Source organism: Gymnodraco acuticeps, unplaced genomic scaffold (assembly GCF_902827175.1).
Source record: "Gymnodraco acuticeps unplaced genomic scaffold, fGymAcu1.1, whole genome shotgun sequence".
Classification (NCBI taxonomy): Eukaryota; Metazoa; Chordata; class Actinopteri; order Perciformes; family Bathydraconidae; genus Gymnodraco; species Gymnodraco acuticeps.
Window position 1 is genome coordinate 222,311 of NW_022990015.1, and position 22,207 is coordinate 244,517.

General features: G+C 41.5%; 2 protein-coding genes across 4 annotated transcripts; both read left to right on the plus strand.

The window, feature by feature from the left end:
* The first annotated feature begins 1,894 nt into the window (after positions 1 to 1,894).
* med14 (mediator complex subunit 14) lies at positions 1,895 to 17,355 on the plus strand. 2 transcript variants are annotated; one of them, XM_034213565.1, is made up of 29 exons: positions 1,895 to 2,341; positions 3,323 to 3,349; positions 3,455 to 3,560; positions 3,668 to 3,841; positions 4,128 to 4,257; positions 4,394 to 4,522; positions 4,702 to 4,809; positions 5,946 to 6,078; positions 6,166 to 6,316; positions 6,413 to 6,524; positions 6,844 to 6,969; positions 7,079 to 7,157; positions 7,456 to 7,615; positions 7,758 to 7,949; positions 8,311 to 8,445; positions 8,571 to 8,647; positions 8,773 to 8,933; positions 9,027 to 9,173; positions 9,483 to 9,727; positions 10,079 to 10,348; positions 12,915 to 13,161; positions 13,665 to 13,787; positions 13,976 to 14,152; positions 14,670 to 14,908; positions 15,015 to 15,194; positions 15,384 to 15,491; positions 15,878 to 16,003; positions 16,111 to 16,300; positions 16,467 to 17,355. In XM_034213565.1, the coding sequence occupies exons 1-29, from the start codon at positions 2,166 to 2,168 to the stop codon at positions 16,538 to 16,540; spliced, it is 4,302 nt and encodes a 1,433-aa protein (XP_034069456.1). In that variant the 5' UTR covers positions 1,895 to 2,165; the 3' UTR covers positions 16,541 to 17,355. The 2 variants fall into 2 exon arrangements, with proteins under 2 accessions (XP_034069456.1, XP_034069457.1); XM_034213566.1 differs by lacking the exon at positions 13,665 to 13,787.
* A 1,322-nt stretch (positions 17,356 to 18,677) lies between these two features.
* si:ch211-218d20.15 lies at positions 18,678 to 22,202 on the plus strand. 2 transcript variants are annotated; one of them, XM_034213567.1, is made up of 7 exons: positions 18,678 to 19,122; positions 19,420 to 19,538; positions 20,137 to 20,265; positions 20,423 to 20,525; positions 20,828 to 20,946; positions 21,038 to 21,183; positions 21,775 to 22,202. In XM_034213567.1, exons 1-7 carry the CDS (start codon positions 19,062 to 19,064, stop codon positions 21,881 to 21,883), a joined length of 786 nt encoding a protein of 261 aa, XP_034069458.1. In that variant the 5' UTR covers positions 18,678 to 19,061; the 3' UTR covers positions 21,884 to 22,202. The 2 variants fall into 2 exon arrangements, with proteins under 2 accessions (XP_034069458.1, XP_034069459.1); XM_034213568.1 differs by having other exon boundaries at positions 19,431 to 19,538.
* Positions 22,203 to 22,207: the final 5 nt, after the last annotated feature.

Genomic DNA, 22,207 nt, shown 5'->3' on the forward strand with positions numbered 1-22,207 from the left:
AAGTCCAAATCAGCTCATTCAAACGTACCACAAACAGACATTTCAGCAGAGGTGGAGGAAGTACTCCGATTAGTTACTTAAGTAAAAGTAGCAATACTACAGTGTAACAAGTGAAGTAAAAGTCCTGCATTAAAATGTAGTAAAGCAAAAAAAAGTAGGCTATTTGAATTAAAAAATCACTTGGTAAAGGTAGGATTTCTTTTAAGTAGCCTACTTATTACAATACTGGGTAGCTTAACCTATAATTATTTATTATAATGTGTGTCGAATAATTGTTTGTATTAATAACCTAAAGCTGCAAATTATCAAGTGACTGCATTTGTTAAAAAAGTAAAAGTACATTTGCCCACAGAATCTAGTGACGTAAAAGCATAAAGCAGTATAAATACTCAAATACTCAAATAAAGTACATTTCTTACTTGAGTACATGTACTTATTTACAATACACTACTGCATTTCAGCATTTATTAGAGAGGATGTGATTGATAGAAAACTAAGAATATTGCTTTATTCCCTTTCCTAAATGGTTTGACTGTTTACCTCTGTGCAAAAATACCACCCAAGTTAGGCCTACTTCCTACATTCATTCTTAAGTCTCTGAATTTTGCAAAATATGTTACAGTGTTCATGAGGGCATCTGAAGATTTGAGACAGACAGGTAAAAATGAACGGTTGGATATAGTCTATAAATGTATTCAAAATTCTATTTGATTGAACAATTTATAAACCACACATCAACATACCTGGAACATAACAAAGAGCTACTGGGCCATTATTAGCCCAATTTCTCCTATTGTTTGCAAATGGGGTACATTACACTTCCACATGACCCACTCAATGGCCTTTTTAGGTCAGTTGATGTTGCACTTTATTTGTTGTTCACATTGTCAAAATCCTCCCAGTTTAGGGGGTCAATGACTGCCCCTTGGTCTTGAGCCAAGGGGCAGTAGTGATTGAAATATGGTTATGGCTTGTGGTCATCCAGTGGTCCAACACATCATTAAACAAGACACCAAATTCTTAATTAATGCACGATAAATAATCTATACATTCAATAAAAAATACGAGGGATTGGACAAAGGGGTTATTCACAGGGCATTTTTTTTAGACAGTGTTACAATGTACACACTCAGCTGGCACTTACAGGGCTAATTAAATGCATAAACAGCATTGAAGGAGGATAACACCTTTGCATCTCACTTATCTTTGATTTCAGAACATGTCTCTTGAAGACAGTTTAATACATGTTTATATTGTTTGTTAATCTTTGCTTCAACACCTAGTGTTTTATGCCTCATCTTTACAAAATGCACAATACTCCCCTACCCACGTAAGTCAACAAGGTTGTGTGGGCCTTGGGAAGAATATGAGCCCTTTAACGACATGAGTCTGTAACATCACTGACTGACACACTTAATTAATGAAATACACTTGGTCGATATACAATGCACTTTCAGTTATACAGATATGAATATGATCCATGAAGGATAGTGTCACAGCAGGATATGCACTTAATTAAGTAATACACACATGGTCTGTATAACTGCACTGGAAATTAAATGTTGGCGCTTTAAGTGTATTATGATGCCTTTACTTTTTCTACACTGAGGTATTGCTACATTTCCTTTTGTAAAATGTTGAAGTATCTGGGCTACTTCTTCCACCACTGGTCATCTGTTCCCAGGGCAACATATTTTAATAGCCTACGTTAATGGATATTTGGCCATCAATCTAATCTAAGACCGTTAACACCCAAGCACTTCTCTGGCATTGTAAACCTGGCCTTAAACAAATTGTTCGGCCTGGGAACCAGTAACCCAGTGTGAGACACAATAATGGGGACACATTCATGACTCTCACTCCTCAGGGCTCCTGTCTTGGTTTTCTTTCCCACCGGACCTATGCATTGCTAAGCGTTCCCGACAGCAAAGATGGCGGCAGAGCGGCGTTGAGCCTTCTCCGTAATGAGTTACCAAATTTGGTGCATTTGTTGAGTTTCGTGCCATACAAGGAAACCAAGTCCATGCCGAGAAACTCGTCTCGGGACAGAGATGTTGTGAGATAGCGAAGAGAAATCTTTTCACAATAAGTAAGCTACTACAGCTCGATAGTTTTCCGCTGGGTGTGCATCGCTAACAAACAGTTAGCGCTAGCGTCATTGTAAAATGGCTCCGGTGCAGATTGGGTCAGACGGGCAGCTCGTCCCACTCGGAGGTCCGGTTGTCTCGGGTCCGCAGCCACCTCCACCCGGGACACCGGCCACACAGGGGGTCCGAATGAGCCTGCTCATTGAATTTCTCCTCCAGAGGACCTACCATGAAATCACCCTGCTGTCAGAACTGTAAGTAACATGTTAGCATCGTAGGCCTCAAAGCTAACTTACCGGCGGGCTAATCAGCTAACACCTGTAAACTTAGAGAACTATCTTCCTCCAGTCACTATAATAACACCAAAAGCTAACCGACTCATCAAGATGTAATTAATAGCCCTAATGTTATGCCCTAACAAAGTGGATAGCCCACATATGTGATGGGACGTACCGGTAAACAACACCTCAGAGGTGGAAGAAGTACTCAGGTCATGTACTTAAGCAAAAGTAGATCTACTACAGTGTAAGACCTGCAATCAAAATGTTACTTAAGTAAAAGTATCAAAATCTATTTCATGTGCCAAAATTACTCATTATACAGATCGGGCCATCTTAGAATAATATATGACATGTTTTGATTATAATTATTGATGCATGTGTCAAATATATGTGGGAAAGGCGCAGCACATTGTAATCACGTTGTGTGCTGCAGGGTAGCTTGTGCATTTTATTCCAGGTTTAAATAAAGTATTATTTTATTCTTGATTGTATTTCACATCATTAATCTAAATCTGCAATGTAACTAGGTATTACATAGATGTAGTGGAGTAAAAGTACACGATTTACTGATTTGTAATGGGGTAACAGTGCAAAGTAGCAACACATAAAAATACAAAAATTGTACTTAAGTACAGTACTTGAGTACAATTTGTAATGTTTAAATTAATTACTTTACATCACTGCAACACATAATTTGTATTAATATCCTGAAGTTAGAACTAATGAATTTGATATTTAAAGTAAGTGTTTCTGTGGGGGTATATGGGAGAAACCCATCTGCTGTCCCAAAGACAGTTTATCCTCGCCTCCTAACTAAAAAACCTTTTCATGTAATGTTATCGTGTCATACTCATACCACAAACCCACTGAGTTATGGCATGTTAAAAGCTATGCTGTTGCTCTACTTTGATGACAATGTCAGTAATAAAACGTTGTAATTTATTTTTTATTCAGGCTTCCAAGAAAAACGGACATGGAGAGGTATGTTACTTAATTTCTTTATCAATTCACTCCCTTTAACTACCTATTCTGTTAAGCTGTTGTGTTACACTGTGTTTAATTTCTTACCCACTGTTTCCTTCTTAGAAAAATTGAGATTGTCCAGTTTGCCAGTCGTACCAGGCAGCTATTTGTGCGTCTGCTAGCCCTGGTGAAGTGGGCAAGCAATGCAGGGAAAGTTGAGAAGTGCGCGGTATGTTAATTTGACTTCCTTTTTAGGTAGATTTTGATAATACACAACAAAGTTACTTGGTACCATCAGAACATATCAAAGCTTACTCTTGCTTCTTGTGGTAATAGATGATCTCCAGCTTCTTGGATCAGCAGACCATCTTGTTCGTAGATACAGCTGATAGGCTGGCATCGCTGGCCAGAGATGCCCTGGTACATGCTCGTTTACCCAGCTTTGCCATCCCCTTTGCCATTGATGTCCTCACCACAGGGTCGTATCCACGCTTGCCCACATGTATACGAGTAAGTCTGTTAAAACTGTGTATTAAACCATGCAAGACTACAAATGTATATCAAATCAAATCAAATTGTATTTCTATAGCACATTTAAAAACGATTTTCGGTCGAGCCAAAGTGCTGCACATGCAGATAATAAATAACACATTCCTACCGATGTAAACAGAAGACAATAAATTACAACATCAAATATAAAAATCAAACACAGGGAAGTGTCATGAGTGTCATATGATTGATGTTGGGATATTTCACTCTATGTATGCCTCACAATTGACTCTGTGTCCATTTGTAGGATAAGATCATTCCTCCAGACCCCATCACAAAGGTTGAGAAGCAGACCACCCTGTGTCAACTTAATCAGATTTTACGGCACCGCCTTGTCACTACAGATTTACCACCTCAGCTAGCAAACCTCACAGTTGGTAAGCAGTGTTTGTAAAGCCACTATGGATTTTTTTCTGATAGCTATTCCTATACCTACATTAACAGCTTCTCTAAGGATAATTTGTCTATTACAATATCTTATTTTTATGATTTCTTGTGTGTGTTTTTGTGTAGCTAATGGGCGTGTAAAGTTTCGAGTGGAAGGAGAGTTTGAGGCCACTTTGACAGTGATGGGAGATGACCCAGATATTCCCTGGAGGCTGCTGAAGTTGGAGATTCTTGTGGAGGACAAGGAAACTGGAGGTAAGGCATCTCCATTCCACACCACAGTGTACCATTGGCATGCTGATTGACAATATACTTCATTGCTAATGGGTTTCCCTTTCCCATTTACTCTTAATTGGTTTGTCTGTCAACCCCTTCCCACGCTCCTCCCGCATGTCTTCCCACCTGTCTTCCCACCCCCCCCTCGCAATTGACAGATGGCCGAACCTTGGTCCACAGTCTGCAGGTGAACTTCATCCACGAGTTGGTCCAGGCGCGCCTGTGTGCGGATGAAAAACCTCTGCAGGACATGTACAACTGCTTGCGTATCCTTTCTTCGTCTATGCAATTTGTCTGTGGCCTGCACAAACAAACTTGGCTTTAGTCCCAGTCTGATGTGAACTACTGCAGTAGGGCGTGTGTCTGTGTGTCTGTGTGTGTCTGTCTCTGGGCATATAAAGTATTGACTGGGCAAGCAGACACTTTCAGCATTTCAATGAGAAACTCGGCTGCATTCTTCTTAACAACCTTTAAAAAAAAAAAAGCTCACACAACTGCTTTGAGTTATTTACAAGGGTTCTCACTACAATCACCATGGCAATTCATGTGTTTTGTAATGAATTCCTTATGGAGATGTAACATCTGTAAATTCAGTATTAAGAAATGTGTTCACTGTTTTGTGAATCAGAGCTAATTGAAGTGTCTTTAGTTTTTGTGGCGATATGAAATATGAAACAATGCTTGCACAACAATGTATGATAGCTAAAACATGTGGACAAAAAAAACACGAGATTGAGTAGATTATAAAATAGAAGATATAAATACAGTGAGGCATAAAATAGATCTTTAAAACATCTTTAAATTAAACAAAGAAAAATGACAGTTAAAAACATAATAAATCAAGATCCAAAGCCTTTTACAGATGTATTCTATGTATAAGATGCTCCAACCTATTTATTTTCAAAAAACATCTATAGCATTAGTTTAAAGTAAAAAAACAATCATCTATCATTAGTGTTGTCAGGAACTCTTAATTGTGTCATTGACCATTCTGTTGTAAACCATATATACAGAAAGGAGAGGATCTCCTCTGATCAGAAAGTCACGGTCTTATCACGCTTCAGTCTGTGGTGAAACATGGAGAGAATCAACAGCTTGTTAGCATTCATGCTAATATCAAAGACCCTAATCAAGCATGTGAGATGAGCTCGAATGAGCTAATCACAATGCTAATCAGTACATCTCTGCTCAGCCTCCCCCCACCGACGCCAGCTGTGCAGCTCACCGTGTCAAAGAGCAGTCTGTGTCGGGCACAAATGCCCCTTTTTTCGTGTCTTGAGGATATGTCTGAGTGTGTTTTGAATTTTAATAGAAGGATGTGTGTAGTAGTTTTTCTTTTTATCTCAATTCACCTAGACATGACATTTCCCCACACTGTTTCCTTTAACTGCATTGTTTCCAGACTCCTTCTGTCTGTCACTGCAGCTAGAGGTGCTCCACTCTCAGACTATGATGCTGATCAGAGAGCGATGGGGTGACCTGGTGCAGGAGGAACGATATATGCCTGCAAAATACCTCACGCTCACTGTCTGGAAGTAAGACCTTCTACATTTCCCTGGACACTGTGTTCTTCCAAAATACCCAAATTGAATGATTCATTTATGCCTTTTTCGTTTCATCAGCCAACAGGTTTTGGGTAGGAAAACGGGTACAGCCTCAGTACATAAAGTCAATATCAAGATTGACGAATCAGATGGATCTAAGCCATTGCAAATATCTCATGAGCCCCCACTCCCTGCCTGTGACTCCAGATTAATGGAGAGAGCTTTGAGGGTAAGTCGGATATATGTTCTCAAAAAGGTGCAGTGTGGCTTAATGTACAATTATTTTACAATTAAATAATGTATGCCTTTTAACTCCTTTTTTTAGATTGACCATCTCTCAGTGGAGAAGCTTTTGATTGACAGTGTGCATGCAAGGTCCAATCAGAAGCTACAGGAACTGAAGGCCATTCTGAAGACCAGCAATCCTGGTGACAACTGTATGTATTTACTCAGTTAAACACATTTGTAGGTATATATTAAGCAAAAGAAACCAGTGTTGTCCTCAACAGCAGTTGCAGTCATGTGTTACCACTGACAGCAGTTGAACGTGTGCTTTTACCCCTGACAATAAAATGTAATGGGATCATTTTCTTGGTCTTAATTATGATGAATTGCACATTAAAAAAATTCCCATTAGCTCATAGAGGTGTGCTCTCTCATGCATCCTCCATGTACGTTCTGTCAGTTAATGTACTGTAACTGGTTTTGAGTCATCTACAAAAGAGATGTTGAAGTTTGTTTGTTTGTTTATTTCAGCATTCATCGAGACCGCTTTACCCACACTCGTTATTCCGATACTGGAGCCCTGTGGTCGTTCAGAGTGTTTACACATTTTTGTAGACCTGCACTCTGGCGTCTTCCAACCCATGCTGTATGGATTAGGTAAGTAATAGCAAATCATAATGTTTTTGTAATATTAGTTCATAGGTTCCCTTGTAATGTTTGTTATGCTCCACTCTGCAATAAATAACCCTGTGTGTTCTCTCTCTAGATCAGTCTATGCTGGATGACATTGAAAAGACCATTAACGATGACATGAAGCGCATTATATCTTGGCTTCAACAACTCAAGTGAGAACACCACCTCCATTTTTAAATAGCTATAAACACCACACATACATTCACAGCTGACAGTGTAAAGTATAGCATTGGCAGTTCGCAGTCAACGCCTGCCACTAGCTTGTCAAAATGTACTTATTGCTGTCAATAGCAACACTTGGCTAAGAAGGTGGCAAGATGGTGGTTGAGAAGGATGATGGGGATCTGAATTGTCAGTCTTGCACTAGTAAACAGCGGGAGCTATGAATCCGGAACTTTTTCACATCATGGATTTGATTGAGACATCAAATCTTTCTTTCTCTCTGTCAAGGTTCTGGTTGGGGGAGCAGCGTTCTCGACAGTCTGTGAAACACCTTCCCACCGTGTGCACTGATATTCTTCACCTGTCCAACTCGGCTTCTCACCCCATAGGCAACCTGTCCAAACACAGACTCTTCATTAAGCTCACACGTCTTCCGCAGTACTACATTGTGAGTTCCTGAACAAATCTATTTCTTAAAACCTAAATTCCATATTCAATATTTGAATGGACTTTTGTGTCCACCTTCTTATTCTCCATTGTTGATCCTTCCAATTCGTTCTAATTCTACTCATTCTCTTTTTTTTTTGTAGGTGGTGGACATGCATGAAGTGCCTAGCAGTCCCACAGCGTTGCAGTACAAGTACTCGTTCCTGTCCGTGTCTCAGTTGGAAGGAGATGACGGGCCCATGTGTGCACAGCTCCTGCAGCATTTTAAACCCAACCTAGAACACCTCGTCCAGGACACAACGGGGAGAGTGGTCCGACCTGGCTCTAAGAGAAAGGTAGGCAGCACTAAAGTAGAAAACATTTATCTCTGTTTGTTGACATACAGCATTTCGTATCGGTTTTCATTGATCTTGTCTTCAAGATTAAACTAGACAGTTTGAAATGTGCTGGGAAAAGTAAACGCATTCAATGTCCACCCTCCATTATTCTTGATAAGAAAATATATTTTCTTTTGGGTTGCCTCAGTTGATACATATGTAGTCGGCATCACCACAATATACCACCAAATATAAATTCAGCTTTTCCCTGTACTGGTCAGCGTCCCCTTGTGAACATGTGTACCTTTTTGTGAATGTGAGAAAATACATTGCTAAGGAATCAAGTAAACACATTTGCTTTGTCTCTGTTGCTCCATAGGTATCTGGGGACCAGGGGGAGCCGGAGCCAAAGAAGCCTAAGCGGTCTGGAGAAATGTGTGCCTTCAACAAAGAGCTGGCTCACCTTGTAGCGATGTGCGACACCAACATGCCTTTCATTGGCCTCAAAGCAGAGGTAAGTCCCAGTGCCCAGACATTTCTAATCATTCATACCAGGCATAGATGTGTTGGAATAACATCAAGCATGGCAAAAATATGTTTGGCCAATGCTAAATGTCCTTCTGTCTGTCTCTTGAGTAGCTGTCCAACATGGAAATCCCAAACCAAGGTGTCCAAGTGGAGGGAGATGGCAGCAGTCACGCAATACGTCTAATAAAGTAATACACATAGTCACAAGCATTCCTGCATGCTTTCAAACACACATGAATCACATTTATATTCACAGTATAATAAACATTGCAAAAAACATTGTGATCATACAGCATATTTGTTTGTCCTGCAGGATTCCTCCCTGTAAAGGTGTAGGAGAGGAGACCAGGAAAGCTTTAGACCGCTCTCTGCTGGACTGCACCTTCAGACTGCAGGGCAGGAACAACCGAACCTGGGTGGCTGAACTGATGCTGGCCAACTGCCCTCTCAACAGCACGCACAGCAAGGAGCAAGGTACGCATCATAAACAGATTGTTCCGGGCTCCACACTCGAAGTTTACAACACTGCCCGGTGTTTAATCAAACCCATCTGTCCCCTCTTATTAGCCTCCACGCGGCACGTGTATCTGACCTACGAAAACCCTCTGTCGGAGCCGGTGGGCGGGCGCAAGGTGGTGGAGATGTTCCTCAACGACTGGAACGCCATCAGCCAGCTCTACCAGTGTGTCCTCACCTTCTCTCGAGCACTACCAGGTACGTGCACGGTCATGTGTTAAGCAAAGATTGTAATTCATCTTAATTCAGTCGGTATGTTACTTTACATCATTTTGGTACATGTGTATGAATCTACACTGAATTAAACTAATCTGAGAAGAAAAACCCAGAGCGATCAGATTTACTTTTGTAAGTTTGAAAGATGTTGTTGAATTCTGCAGATGGTTAGAGCTAGAGTTAGTTAAGTCTTGCACTCGTCATGTCCCCCACAAGGTTGTGTCTTTGCTGCTTTGCAAAAGAAACACACTGATCTAATACAGCTACACACTCTTCACTGCTTCCCTCCAGAGATGCCATCTCTTATGAGCCTGTTTTCAGAGGTGCGGCTGTACAACTACCGTAAGCTGGTGCTGTGTTACGGCACCACCAAGGGCAGCTCCGTCACCATCCAGTGGAACTCCAACAGCCAGCGGTTCCACCTCGCCCTGGGCACCGTGGGGCCGAACTCTGGCTGCTCCAACTGCCACAATATCATCCTCCATCAGCTCCAAGAGATGTTCAACAAGAGTCCTAACGTGATGCAGCTTCTGCAGGTACACAGATGTCAAACTGCATCCACAACAAATAAATGTCCACTTGTTGGATCTTGATCCAGTTATAATATGAAGAGGCCTCTAAGGTTACTCTTAAATTAGTTCACTTAATCTTTGTGTTAGGAAATACCTTATAAACAGGAGGTCTCATATCAATATTTTAGCTGACATCACAACGTTATTCTCTCTTCCTAAAATGTATTGTATTCTGTTTTGTTCATAATCTTAATGTGACTCAAATAATTGCAAAAAATACGTATCCTCTATTTCTCTAATCACATATGGTTTAATTTCACTTTAGTGTTCTGTTTAATGTCCTGAGTAACATTATCTATTTATCATCTTCCTCAGGTTCTCTCTGACACACAGGCCCCTCTGAACGCAATCAACAAGCTTCCAACCGTGCCCATGCTGGGCCTGACCCAGCGCACCAACACTGCCTACCAGTGCTTCTCCATCTTACCCCAGTCACCCACACACATCCGCCTGGCCTTCAGAAACATGTACTGCATTGACATCTACTGCCGCAGCCGCGGTGTGGTCGCCATCAGAGACGGAGCCTACAGTCTTTTTGACAACACTAAGATTGTAGAGGGCTTCTTCCCTGCACCTGGACTCAAGGTATACAAGACTTAGAGGCATGTATGTACAGTAAATATGAAGCTTCTGCCAGCAGCTAATTAGCTTAGCTTAACATAAACAGGGGAAAAGGTCATCCTGGCTCTGTTAAAAAGACATGTGTACGAGAGCACCTAAAAAGTAAATTGCATAACCATTAAGTGTTAATAAGTTAGCTTCAGAGGTGCTTTGGGTAGCAGAACTGTAAGAGTGTTTCTCTAATCAGCTGACCTAAAGAAAACTACTTGATTCCAAAAGTGAAGTATGCAGATATATATTACATTGCATTTAGCTGACGCTTTTATCCAAAGCGACTTACAATAACTACATTCGACCAGGAAGACACAACCTTGAAGAAAACAGAATCATATAAGTACATCAGGTTTCATAGAGCCAAAACATTTCAAGTGCTACTCAACTGGCTTTAGATCCTTTATTAGTATATAATAGGGATGGGAATTTGAAAGCAAATGTATATTCGAATATTCGACCCCCCAAAAAACGGTTAACCGGTTAACCGAAATGTACATATCCTATAAAAAAAAAATTGGGTAAAAAAATTGTTCAAAAAAGATTTTCAGATTTTCTTTTTTTTTTTCAATAATTTTTGGAAACAAATACATACATGTTCAAATAACTGTAGAAACCAAGTCGAATTTGTCAAATGTATTGAACTGGTGATCACAGTTTGACAGCTATAGGCCTACAGCTTTCATGTGTGAAGGCATTCACAATCAGCCCAGCTGTAGAGAAGACCCTCTCAGCTGGAACGGAGGTTGCGGGTATAGCAAGGTATAGCATGTATATATAAGTTTAATTTGGCATAGTTTGACCTCTACACCGCACTCACTAACCTGGTCGAAATATTTCCACACATTACTCCTTTTTGACGCCATGTCTGTTGTGTAGGACTCTTCTTAGAGTCTAAATAATTACCGGACTATGACTGGTAAAATATGTTGAATACCGGCAAAACTAAATCTCTCCAGTCAAAATGTCTATGTACTTTGCCGCCACACACGGTTGCCAAGCAGCGCTTATTGTTGTTTAGGCTGGCCACTCATGTGTCATGAGTGTTGACAGGGGGCGGGGGAGCACGCTCATGAACCTCGCAACGGCTGCGGAGCGCATTTGCGCCACATTTGGGCCTAAGATGAGGTTTGAGTCTGCGTGATCTGCCTGTAGGGAGGGGCAGCAGCCATATCATTAGCTAGAACTAGCTAGATCTGATGGATTTGGACATGAGTGAAGTATAACCGGACGCGAGAGAGAGAGAGAGAGAGATCAGCACCTGCAGCTCTGCCCGCTGTCAGGGACCGGTGAGCGGAGCAAAACACACCTTTAGACCGAACACATTTAGCTATGGCACTGTCGTATATATATATACATTGAATTATTCAATTTGATAATATGTAATCAACTTAGGCATCACTCCCAAAAAAATGTATAACATTTTTTTATAAAATATTCATAACTCATATTCGAATACATGAATAATTATTCGAATACCTGAATAATTTCGAATATTCGATTAATCGTTCCCATCCCTAGTATATAAGTGCTCTGTTAGCAGTTCTTTGTTAGTAATTCTATCGCTCGAAGTGGAGTCGACAGAGATGAGTTTTCAGTCTACGCCGGAAGATGTGCAAGCTATCAAGCTATAAGCCAGTGAAGGGAGCGGAGGGAACATTTTGGAAGGTTGAAGACCAGACGAGCCGCTGCATTCTGGATGAGCTGCAGAGGTCGGATGGCACATGCAGGTAGACCAGCCAGGAGGGAGTTGCAGTAGTCTAGACGTGAGATGACGAGAGCCTGGACCAGAACCTGCATTGTTTTCTGTGTCAGCTGGGGACGTATCCTCCTGATGTTGTAAAGCGTGTATCTGCAGCAACGGGTTGTAGCAGCGATGTTTGCAGTGAAGGACAGGTTGTTATCTAGGGTCACACCCAGATTCCTTGCAGTCTGAGTCGGGGAAACAACAGAGGTGCCGATGTTGATTGTTAGGTCAAGAGTAGGACAATCTTTTCCCGGAAGGAAAAGCAGTTCAGTCTTGTCAAGGTTGAGCTTGAGGTGGTGAGCAGACATCCACTGAGAGATGTCAGCTAGACAAGCAGAGATGCGTGCGACGACCTGGGTCTCTGAGCGGGGAAAGGACAGAATTAGTTGGGTGTCGTCAGCGTAGCAGTGGTATGAAAAACCATGCGGGCTAATGACTGATCCGAGCAAGTTTGTGTACAAGGAGAAGAGGAGGGGACCAAGAACAGAGCCCTGAGGGACCCCTGTAGTTAATTGACAAGGGTCGGACTCGGACCCTCTCCAAGTTACCCTGTAGGTACGGTCTTTCAGGTATGAGGTGAGGAGGGAAAGTGCAGTGCCTGAAACTCCAAGTTTTTGGAGAGTGCAAAGGAGGATCTGATGATTCACCGTGTCGAATGCAGCAGACAGGTCCAACAGGATGATGACAGAGGAGAGGGATGCTGCTTTAGCATATACTGTTTATGATTTAACAATTGACTTTCACCCAGCTGTTTACATAGAATGTTGTCTTTCTCTTCTTTCCCCTGTCTAGACATTCCTAAACATGTTTGTAGACAGTAATCAGGATGCTCGCAGGCGCTCTGTTAATGAAGATGACAACCCCCCCTCGCCGGTGGGTGTTGACGTGATGGACAGCCTGATGAATCAGTTGCAAGCTCAACAGCAGCCGCAAACAATGAGAGGGGGTGTGGGAGGTGTCTATCCTCCTCTCACTTCACCACCACCAAATTACCATAACGTAACCCCCTCGCCATCCATGATGCCCACCCAGTCGCCAGGTACAGTAGCAGCAAGCTCGGCTCTTGTCCATGTGTGTGTGAGTGACTGATGTCTGCTTTTGTGTGTGTCATCTGAGCTTTTCATGCCCCCATACAATGTTTGTTTTTGTTTTATGAACATGTCCCATTGCGGCCCTCAAACTATCTGCTGGTTTGTTGCAAGAACAAATTGTGTGAATGCAACAGAAAATGAGGAGGAGCTACCATGTGTGCCCATTTTCAATTTTGCAAAACCCATGATATCAGTTGTGCTTCTCATGCAACACACACACGCCTCACAGCCGAGAGGAAATGAAGCATGCATTTTGCCCTGCTCCTTCCATTCCTCCATCTCAGCCCGCCAGCCAGAGACTACGGCCCACCCTGCTTTAGCATGTGTGTTCATGAGTGCGAGTGTGTGTGTGTGTGTGTGTGTGTGTGTGTGTGTGTGTGTGTGTGATGAGAACTTGTCAAGCTCAGAGTCTGATGAGTCCTTTGGTATGTATGTGTGTGTGTGTGTGCAGGGAACATCCATGCCTCTGGCTCCCCTAGTGGAGCTCTGCGGGCTCCTTCTCCTTTCGGGCCCACCCCCTCTCCGTCTTCTCTTGGCATTGCCATGGGCCAGACCAGCTTTGCCAGTCCTCACGGTAAGCAGCAGGATGGCCCTAAATTCTGGCCTGGTGGTAATTCTGGTCTTCTGGCACGGGCTGAAAATGACATCCAATGAAAAATGGGCAGTATTTAGTGGGCACACAGTGGTGTATACATTTAACAGTGTTAATTGTTGTGTATTAGTGTTATTTTGTTACTGATGGCTGTCTCTTATTCAACCTAGGTGCTCTGGACCCCAGCTCTCCATATGCCATGGTGTCTCCCAGCCATAGGGGCCAGTGGCCAGGCTCACCCCAGGTCTCAGGGCCTTCTCCTGGGGCAAGGATCCCTGGCATGTCCCCTGGTAACCCATCGCTGCACTCGCCTATCCCCGATCCTCATTCTCCGCGAGCCGGGACCAGTAAGTAGTGTTTCTTTCAGTGTTGTCTCGCATAACTTATACATCCCAACTGATAATGGATTCATTTTACATACTATTAGTAAATCATCTTGATACTAATCCCTTTTTAGATTTTTTTTAAATACATTTAACTAGAATTGTTCAAGAAAAATGTATCCAAAAAGGGTAAACATTTTTGGTCAGTATACAATTGTCCCTATCTGTCATTATTTCAAAAAAGAAATGACTCCTTGTTGTTTATTGAGTTGTTATAAAGGAAGGAATCTAATAAAGTACAAACGGATAAATGATTGCGACCAAGATATTTTACATTTGAAAAAGTGACCTGTCATCTCTGGTGGACAAATAATGTAACAAAACAAGGTGATCCTTTCCAAATAATTTGGCACTTCTGTATTTAGTTTTTATGGTAAAACACGCTATAGGTTAATACCTTATCATAAATAAATGAAGCACTATTGAAAATATTGAATTTTTTCTCTAAAACATCGCTTTCCCTCTCCTTCTTTGTTTTTAGGTTCACAGGTTATGCCTTCCAGTATGCCTCCACCCCGCAAGCTACCTCAGCGCCCCTGGGCTGCTTCCATTCCTACCATCCTCACCCACAATGCCTTGCATGTGCTTCTGCTTCCCTCACCCACTCCCTGCCTGGTGCCCGGCCTGGCTGGTAGCTACCTCTGCTCCCCTCTTGAGCGTTTTCTGGGTTCAGTTATCATGAGACGGCACCTACAGAGGATCATCCAGCAGGAAGCCACCGTAAGAATTGCTCTCATTTGCAGAGACAAGTCTTGTGTTCATTTTTATTTGTTACACTAACTAACTGACTGTTCTAACTTCCCCTTCTCTACCAATTCTCCTCCAGTTATCTATTGTGAACTCTAATGAGCCGGGGGTGATCATGTTCAAGACGGAGGTACTCAAGTGCCGCGTGGCTCTCAACCCAAAGAACTACCAGACACTGCAGCTCAAAGTCACTCCAGAAAACGCAGGTCCCTGGACCCAGGAGGAGCTTCAGGTCCTGGAGAAGTTCTTCGAGACAAGGGTAAGCATGAGCAGCAAATGTTCTTATATGGAAGACGTAGTAGTAGTTTAGTGCTTCATTTAAAATCAACACACAATTCCGACCCGCGATGCACTACATTAAGGACACTTTGGAAGTCATGCCTGCCCTGCCCTGCCCTGCCCTGCCCTGCACTCATGTTGTTGTTATTCCATTGATTCATCTTTCTAGGTTGCTGGTCCTCCCTTCAAATACAACACTCTGAATGCCTTCACAAAGCTGCTGGGGGCGCCCACCAACATCCTGAGAGACTGTGTGCGCATCATGAAGATGGAACTGGTGGGTAGCTGTTTCTTATTGAAGAGACATAGTAGCATGTATAGAATCATGATTGTATATGAACCTTTTCAGTTTGGGTGTATTTTGATCTATAGAGAAAACAACAACACAATTGCTACTTCATCTTTACACAGAAAGTATACGATTTTATGAATATGCTAAATGATTAGGGCATTTGATTGTACTAGGTGTCAAATAATTGTAGAAACATTGTGACAAAGCTATAGCACAAGTACACTATATGCTCTGATGAGCCTGCCTCTATGTACTGCTCTGTAGTTAAAATCTGTACTATGTACCTACTATGTTTTGGCCTTACATAAACAAAATAAGAATTCTCTCTGTGTTTGAAAGGTGTTATAAATATTAATATGATTTCTCTGCAGTTCCCTGACCAGGCTTCACAGCTGAAGTGGAATGTGCAGTTCTGTCTCACCATCCCTCCCAGTGCTCCCCCCATCGCCCCTCCTGGGACCATCGCTGTGGTACTCAAGTCAAAGATGCTCTTCTTTGTAAGTCTCAGCAGAGCCTCACTCTCATCTCTCTGCAACAAGCACACACCTATACTTGTGTAGCATCATTTGAAGCAACCTGACCCCGTGTCTGTTGTGCCTTCCAGTTGCAGCTGACTCAGCGTATCCCGGTGCCCCAGGAGCCCCTGAGCATCATCGTCCCCATTGTGTACGACATGGCCACGGGCCTCACTCAGCAGGCCGACATCCCCAGACAGCACAGCTCCTCGGGGGCCGCGGCCCTCATGGTCTCTAATATCCTTAAGAGGTTCAACGAACTGCACCCCGCCAGACAGGGTGAGACTTTCACACTGATGAACACTTAATAAATTACTTAACTGAAAAAAATGTATCATTTTACTAAACTGAAACTAATATCAACTGAATAGTCAGTGTCATCTAAACCTGACACTAAATGTCATTGCTTGTCATTAACACTCCGTATTTTCTATCTTTCTCTCAGGTGAGTGTACGATATTTGCTTCTGTTCACGAGCTGATGGCCAACCTCGCTCTACCCCCCGGCACTCGTCAGTAGAAACAAGAATAAATCAGACTACTGGAGTCCAACCGGAGTCCAACCGGAGTCCAACCGGAGTCCAACCGGAGTCCAACCGGAATCCAACCGGAGTCCAACCGGAGTCCAACCGGAGTCCAACCGGAGTCCCACCGGAGTCCCGTTTGAGACCGAGGACGGGTCCAAACGGAGAGTAACAACTGTGGTCCCAAGATGTCAAAATCCAGCATGTGTCTTCTCTGCTTCAGCCATTGGACTATTGACCTTGTGTATAATTGCTGTTATGGAACATTTTAATTTGTACAGCTGTGGACCACAGTCTTTATTCTTGATAGAAGCTCACAACAAGATTTGCCATTGAGGTAAATCATGGACAAGGGGGGGGCATTTGATGCAAAAGGATATAAATGTTATTTTTTCTCCAGATGCACTTGTAAACAAGATTATCTATTGAAATTAAGGTTGTTTACAAAAATATGTATATTATTGTAAATTTAAGTGTTATAAGGAATCAGGTGAGTTAGATTTTTGCTATAGAATTGACTTCATTCTTTTTTCTTTTTTTTTTTATAACGCCAGACTGATATTATTATAGTATCAGGAGATATATTCCTTAGCGCACTATTTAAATGTTTTCTTGCCTTTACTTTGTCGAGACCTCTGCATTTTTATTTCAAACTTTCCCTTTGGATACTGTAAAACTGTGACAAACTTTATAAGCCAGTTGTATTTTATTAAGACCCATTTTGAGTCCTGGTTGAAGAATGGAGACTTCCTGTCTGACTTTGCTATTTAATAAACCAAGCCCAGAGTTGGTTTGTGCTTTGAAGATCTTCCATTGGCAAATACTTAAATATTCAGATCATTTACTCTTTGAGTCAAAGTAACAGCGATATGGCACTATTGGCAAAAAAATGTACATAGATTATTAAAACGTAAAACTGATTACACTTTTCACTTTAAAATACTCGATCTTCACCAAGCTTGAACTCCATCAGGTTTAAATATAAAAGCACTTTCAGCACTGCTCCATTTAAGTACATTCCACTTTTACTTCCACCTTTTATTATATCAAACAATTGACTCATTAAATATATCGGCAGAAAGCAAACATTGATTAGCGAATACAGGTAATATTACAGTAAAAATGCCAAATACTTCTTGGTTCCTCATTGTTAGGTTTTAAATATTAATCTACACTATCCCAAAAATAATAGGTGGATCAATCAATAATAAAAATAACAAGTATTAGGTGCAACCTTGAGCAAGATGCTGTTGACTGAAGTATTTCCCTTTCATTATATTTGGTATTTAAAGGTCACCCATTATGCAAAATGCACTTTTTCATGTATTTTATACATAAACATGTGTCCCCTCTGTGAAGAGATTCTGAAAGTTTCAGGAACAAAGATTCTCTCTCTTTTTGTCCTGATCCATTTATATAAAAACCTGTCTGAAAATGAGCTGATCAGATTTTGGCCACTTTATGATGTCATAACGATTGTTTGGCTTGTGTAACCATTAGCCAATCAGCAACCAAGGTAACCCCCCCCCCCACCTTAGCACCTGCATCTCCTCCTAGAGCACCACTGTGTTCTTTTTAACCAAATATCTCTCAGAGGGGCGTGGGGAGGGGCTCCTTATTTTCATCTAAAGTAACAGAGAATCAGCACTTTTGGAACAGGGCTGAAACAGGGGTTTATGGGATGCTACAATGATCTGTTTGGTATTTGGAGCCAAACACTTCAGAGACATGTTTGTATATATCTGAGACCTATAATATATTGATGAAAAACAGTATAATGGGGGACCTTTAAAGTAAGTACAGTAGGCCTACTTGAGTCATGGCCATATTATGAGACAATGGGACCCCTGGGCACAGATGTGCTAAGGGCCCCACCTTCTCTCTTACATAGGAGTAAGACACAGACTTCACAGTTTCTTTAAAGTGTGTTTCTTGTGCTCTTTGTATTCGTTTTGAGTATCTTTGTGATCATTTTTGATTCTCTTCCTGGTTCAGTAACATTGATCGTGGCTCTAGTCCTGTAAAGAACAGCTCTGCATCCTCACCAAGTGATGCTGTGGTCTCCATCCTTAAAGCATGACATCATGCAGAAAGGCTCTGTGTGTGTGGAGGGGGCTGAGGGGGCGTTCAAAACTGCAAATAACAGTCTGTTACTGCACGGCTGTTGTTGCAAAGGGCGTGGGCATTGTCTGTTATTCTTTTTTCATGGATTCTCCGGGTATAAAGGATGTATGCTTTGCATCGCAGCTGTGTGTGAGCATCGACACCTGCAGGAAAACGATGAATTACGGATGAAGAAACACCATCGGCTTTCATTCACCCTGATGAACGTTAGAGTCGCGAACGCACCCCTTGCGATACTGTATACTTCCGTCAAGATGCCATAAGATAAATAGACCCTTATCTATTATTATCTACATCTCAACTAGGCTGTTAACTTAGCTTTTGCGAGCTTCTTATGGCTTCTGGGTACATTTAGGAGAATATTGAGGTATTCACAGCCGGTTGAAGTCAGAAATGGCAGTGAGCACAACGGAGCCGCTCTGTCAGCCGTGCGGTTATCATGAAGCTTTCAGAGGTAAGTCCCAGCATCACACACTCCTTTTATTCCAGGTTTCAGCAGTGTTATGTTGTCATATTACTTGTGTTGTCTTTGCATCTTGAAAGAGTGCAGGGTCTGTCTCATTTCAACACACTGACCACTCCCCTAAAGTCCTTATCTCCATCCTCCCTGGGACCTGTAGGACAGTGACACACACATTAATAGATGGTGGGGGTGCGGTGCCCCCTGGGAATTTGTGTGTGTTGAGAAAACAGTAAAGGAAAAAGGGAGGAGATGTCAGACAGACTTGTGATTTATCTGCTGTGTGGTCAGTGGAGCTACAGGTGAAGAGGCCCCTGATGCCGGTCCATCTGAGTCCAGAGCAGGTGGGCCTGGAGATGCTGTGTCTCTGCGGGCAGCTGGACCTCCTCGTCAGGGCTCAGATGCAGCAGGTACATCACTGGAGAATACATGCATTGTTTCCACACAGCTGATACATTTTACATGTAAATCCTCTGCTTTCTCAATAGTTTTATCAGTTTTTGACTAATTGTCAAGTAAAAGTCAAGCATCTGAAGCTGAAAGGAAGTTGTGCTGTGCTTTACCTTCAATGCATTTTCAATTATTGTTTATTTTTTTGTGATTCTTGTTTCTTTGTATTTCCTTGTATTCCCTTTGTCTGTATTGTACGTTATGTCCCCTCTGAATGCCAGATTGCTCATCTCAAGGGGTGTATCTTAATGAATAACCCAACAACCAATGCACAACACATACTGTAGCCATTACACCTGTATCTGTTTACATATGTGTCATGTCCTGGTGAGTCTATCCCATTTACAATCTCTGAAATATATGACAGCATTCAAACACAGCATTTGACTTGACGTCATTGCTAGCTTTAGCATGATTATGTACCAACACATAAAGATTTACAAACTATTTAAAGTCTATTGTGAAGTCTTCCCTACTGTTCATTATGCATTTCAAAACATCCTGTTTAGAAAAATTCTCAGTTTTGTCTGTGACATTATTTTTCATATTATATCACAGTTCCAGGAGCAGTTAGGACAAGGCTGCAGTCCAGAGGAGTCAGACACTTTCCAGGCTCAAGGATCAGAGATTCTTGACCAGATGCTGCAGTGCCTTGAACATCTACCAAAGCCTATGCCACAGCTGGAGGTATCATCTGATTCACATTGTCAATATAAACAGGTCGTTTTTGGCATGACTTGAAATTATTTAAGTCACATTATTCCATTATAATGTTATGAGAATGCAATTCAACGTAACTGTGAAATGCTGTACCAGAAATCAGGATGTTCTTCTGTTTCATCAGGACTACCTGGACATGGTGGGTCTGTCAGTGATGTTCCCTCGTGTTGAGGTGTTTCTCATTCAAGGCAGCCCAGTGGACATGCTGGAGAGGCCTCCGATGGACGGTAAGAGAAGGAAGAAGATAAGAGATAAGAGATAAGATGGTACTTTATTGATCCCAATTTGGGAAATTGTTTTTTTTTAGAAGCTGATTATACATAGAATTTCATATTTTTCACAGTGGTATTACTATTTTTTAAGTAACTAACTTTTTCGCCATCGCTGGTTGTATCAAGGTGAAAATGTATGTTCTCTCCTCACTTTTATGTTCACATTGCAGTTGAAACGATAACAATGATTCGTCCCCATTACACCTGTATTTGTAAACCATATATTTTGCCAACGTGAGCCTTTGTTTCTTTTATAGAATACTTCTTCCACATCGCCAAACTGAACCAGCTCCTAGTGCTGAGTCAACAGCTGGAGGAAGATATCAGACACCTTGGAAGTCATAAATACATTGCCCACCAGCTCTCGGTTATATATGTATGTAGAATAAATCTTTTATTTTTCCATAGCTTTTCCTGTTATGCATTCCACTAAAAGTGTTGTACTATTTGTTGTTGTTCTTTTGCAGCTAGTCCTCAGCTCTTTCAGAGGAATTCAGGCTTTCTCTGAAATAAAGAAAGACATTGAGGCGAACTTCAAACAGATGAAACAGTCTCTGTTGGTGGAGGAAGGCTCGCGGCACGAACCTCAGCTGGCTGCGCACTACATCAACTGGTGAGTCAAATCCAAGATGCAATATTTAAGACTTTATTGCCATATTCACAACAGCTACAGTGCCGCTGTAAATGCAAATCCACAGTCGAAAGTTTCTTCAACAATGCAATATTCTACTTAAGCCTTTAGAAGTCGTACAAGTTAACTATATACATGTAAAACAGAAATAAATAAAACAATAGAAATACTGTTTATATTATAATAAATAAATATGAGAACTATATGACTCAGGGACGGTTTTATCCCACAGCCAATATAATACAATGTTCAACTCTACACTTGTTATTCCACATCTCCATATATTATTACAGTATTTATTCTACTGTATTTCACATTCTGTTTAATCTTATTTTATTTTATATGTATTTGTTGTTCTTACGCCTGCAACTTACCTGCACCAGTATGTTACATGTATTTTGGATGTTGCACTGTTGGAATAGCCTATGACAAAGATTTTAATTGCCTAAAGTATGTTGTAGCTATTGTGCACATGACAAATTAAGCATTTGAACTCATCATATGTAAGTGATGACACTTCACAGAGCAATGCAGCAACTTTCTAATAACAACCATATTCTGTTCTCTGTGTAGGATATTAGAACTTACTCAAAGTTTAACATCGTTGGTGTTGACGCTACCGGAGGAGCTGACAGAAGACCTTCACCAGGCCGTGACCTTCGTGTCCCAGTTCCTGTCCTGACTCCCCTGAACGATGCCTCTGTTTCTGTGAATCCTGACGTTGTGATGCTACAGATCTCTCCAGGAGCTTCTGAATGAACTGATGTTGTTATGACTGTGAAAAGGTGCTAAACTGATTCATGTGGGATTGGATAGCCTACTTCATTTACAAATCATATAGGTTTTTTTTAATCGTTCTCTTGAATGTGATCCATTTTAGTCACTATGATGAGTCAGTTGTTTGAAAATGAATGTAAGCTTGTTGAATCCCTTCTTGCACTACTGTTACAATTACTTCTTTTTTTTTAACCTAAAGTGGAATAATAAAATGTAATGCAATAGGGGG

Bases quoted from the DNA above. Each gene is read 5' to 3' on its own strand.
- med14 (XM_034213565.1), top strand. From the start codon at position 2,166: ATGGCTCCGGTGCAGATTGGGTCAGACGGGCAGCTCGTCCCACTCGGA. The intron at 4,258-4,393 runs GTAAGCAGTGTT...GTTTTTGTGTAG, and splicing joins GCTAGCAAACCTCACAGTTG to CTAATGGGCGTGTAAAGTTT. The intron at 16,301-16,466 runs GTGAGACTTTCA...TCTTTCTCTCAG, and splicing joins ACTGCACCCCGCCAGACAGG to GTGAGTGTACGATATTTGCT.
- si:ch211-218d20.15 (XM_034213567.1), top strand. From the start codon at position 19,062: ATGGCAGTGAGCACAACGGAGCCGCTCTGTCAGCCGTGCGGTTATCAT. The intron at 19,539-20,136 runs GTACATCACTGG...ATTATATCACAG, and splicing joins TCAGGGCTCAGATGCAGCAG to TTCCAGGAGCAGTTAGGACA. The intron at 20,266-20,422 runs GTATCATCTGAT...CTGTTTCATCAG, and splicing joins AGCCTATGCCACAGCTGGAG to GACTACCTGGACATGGTGGG.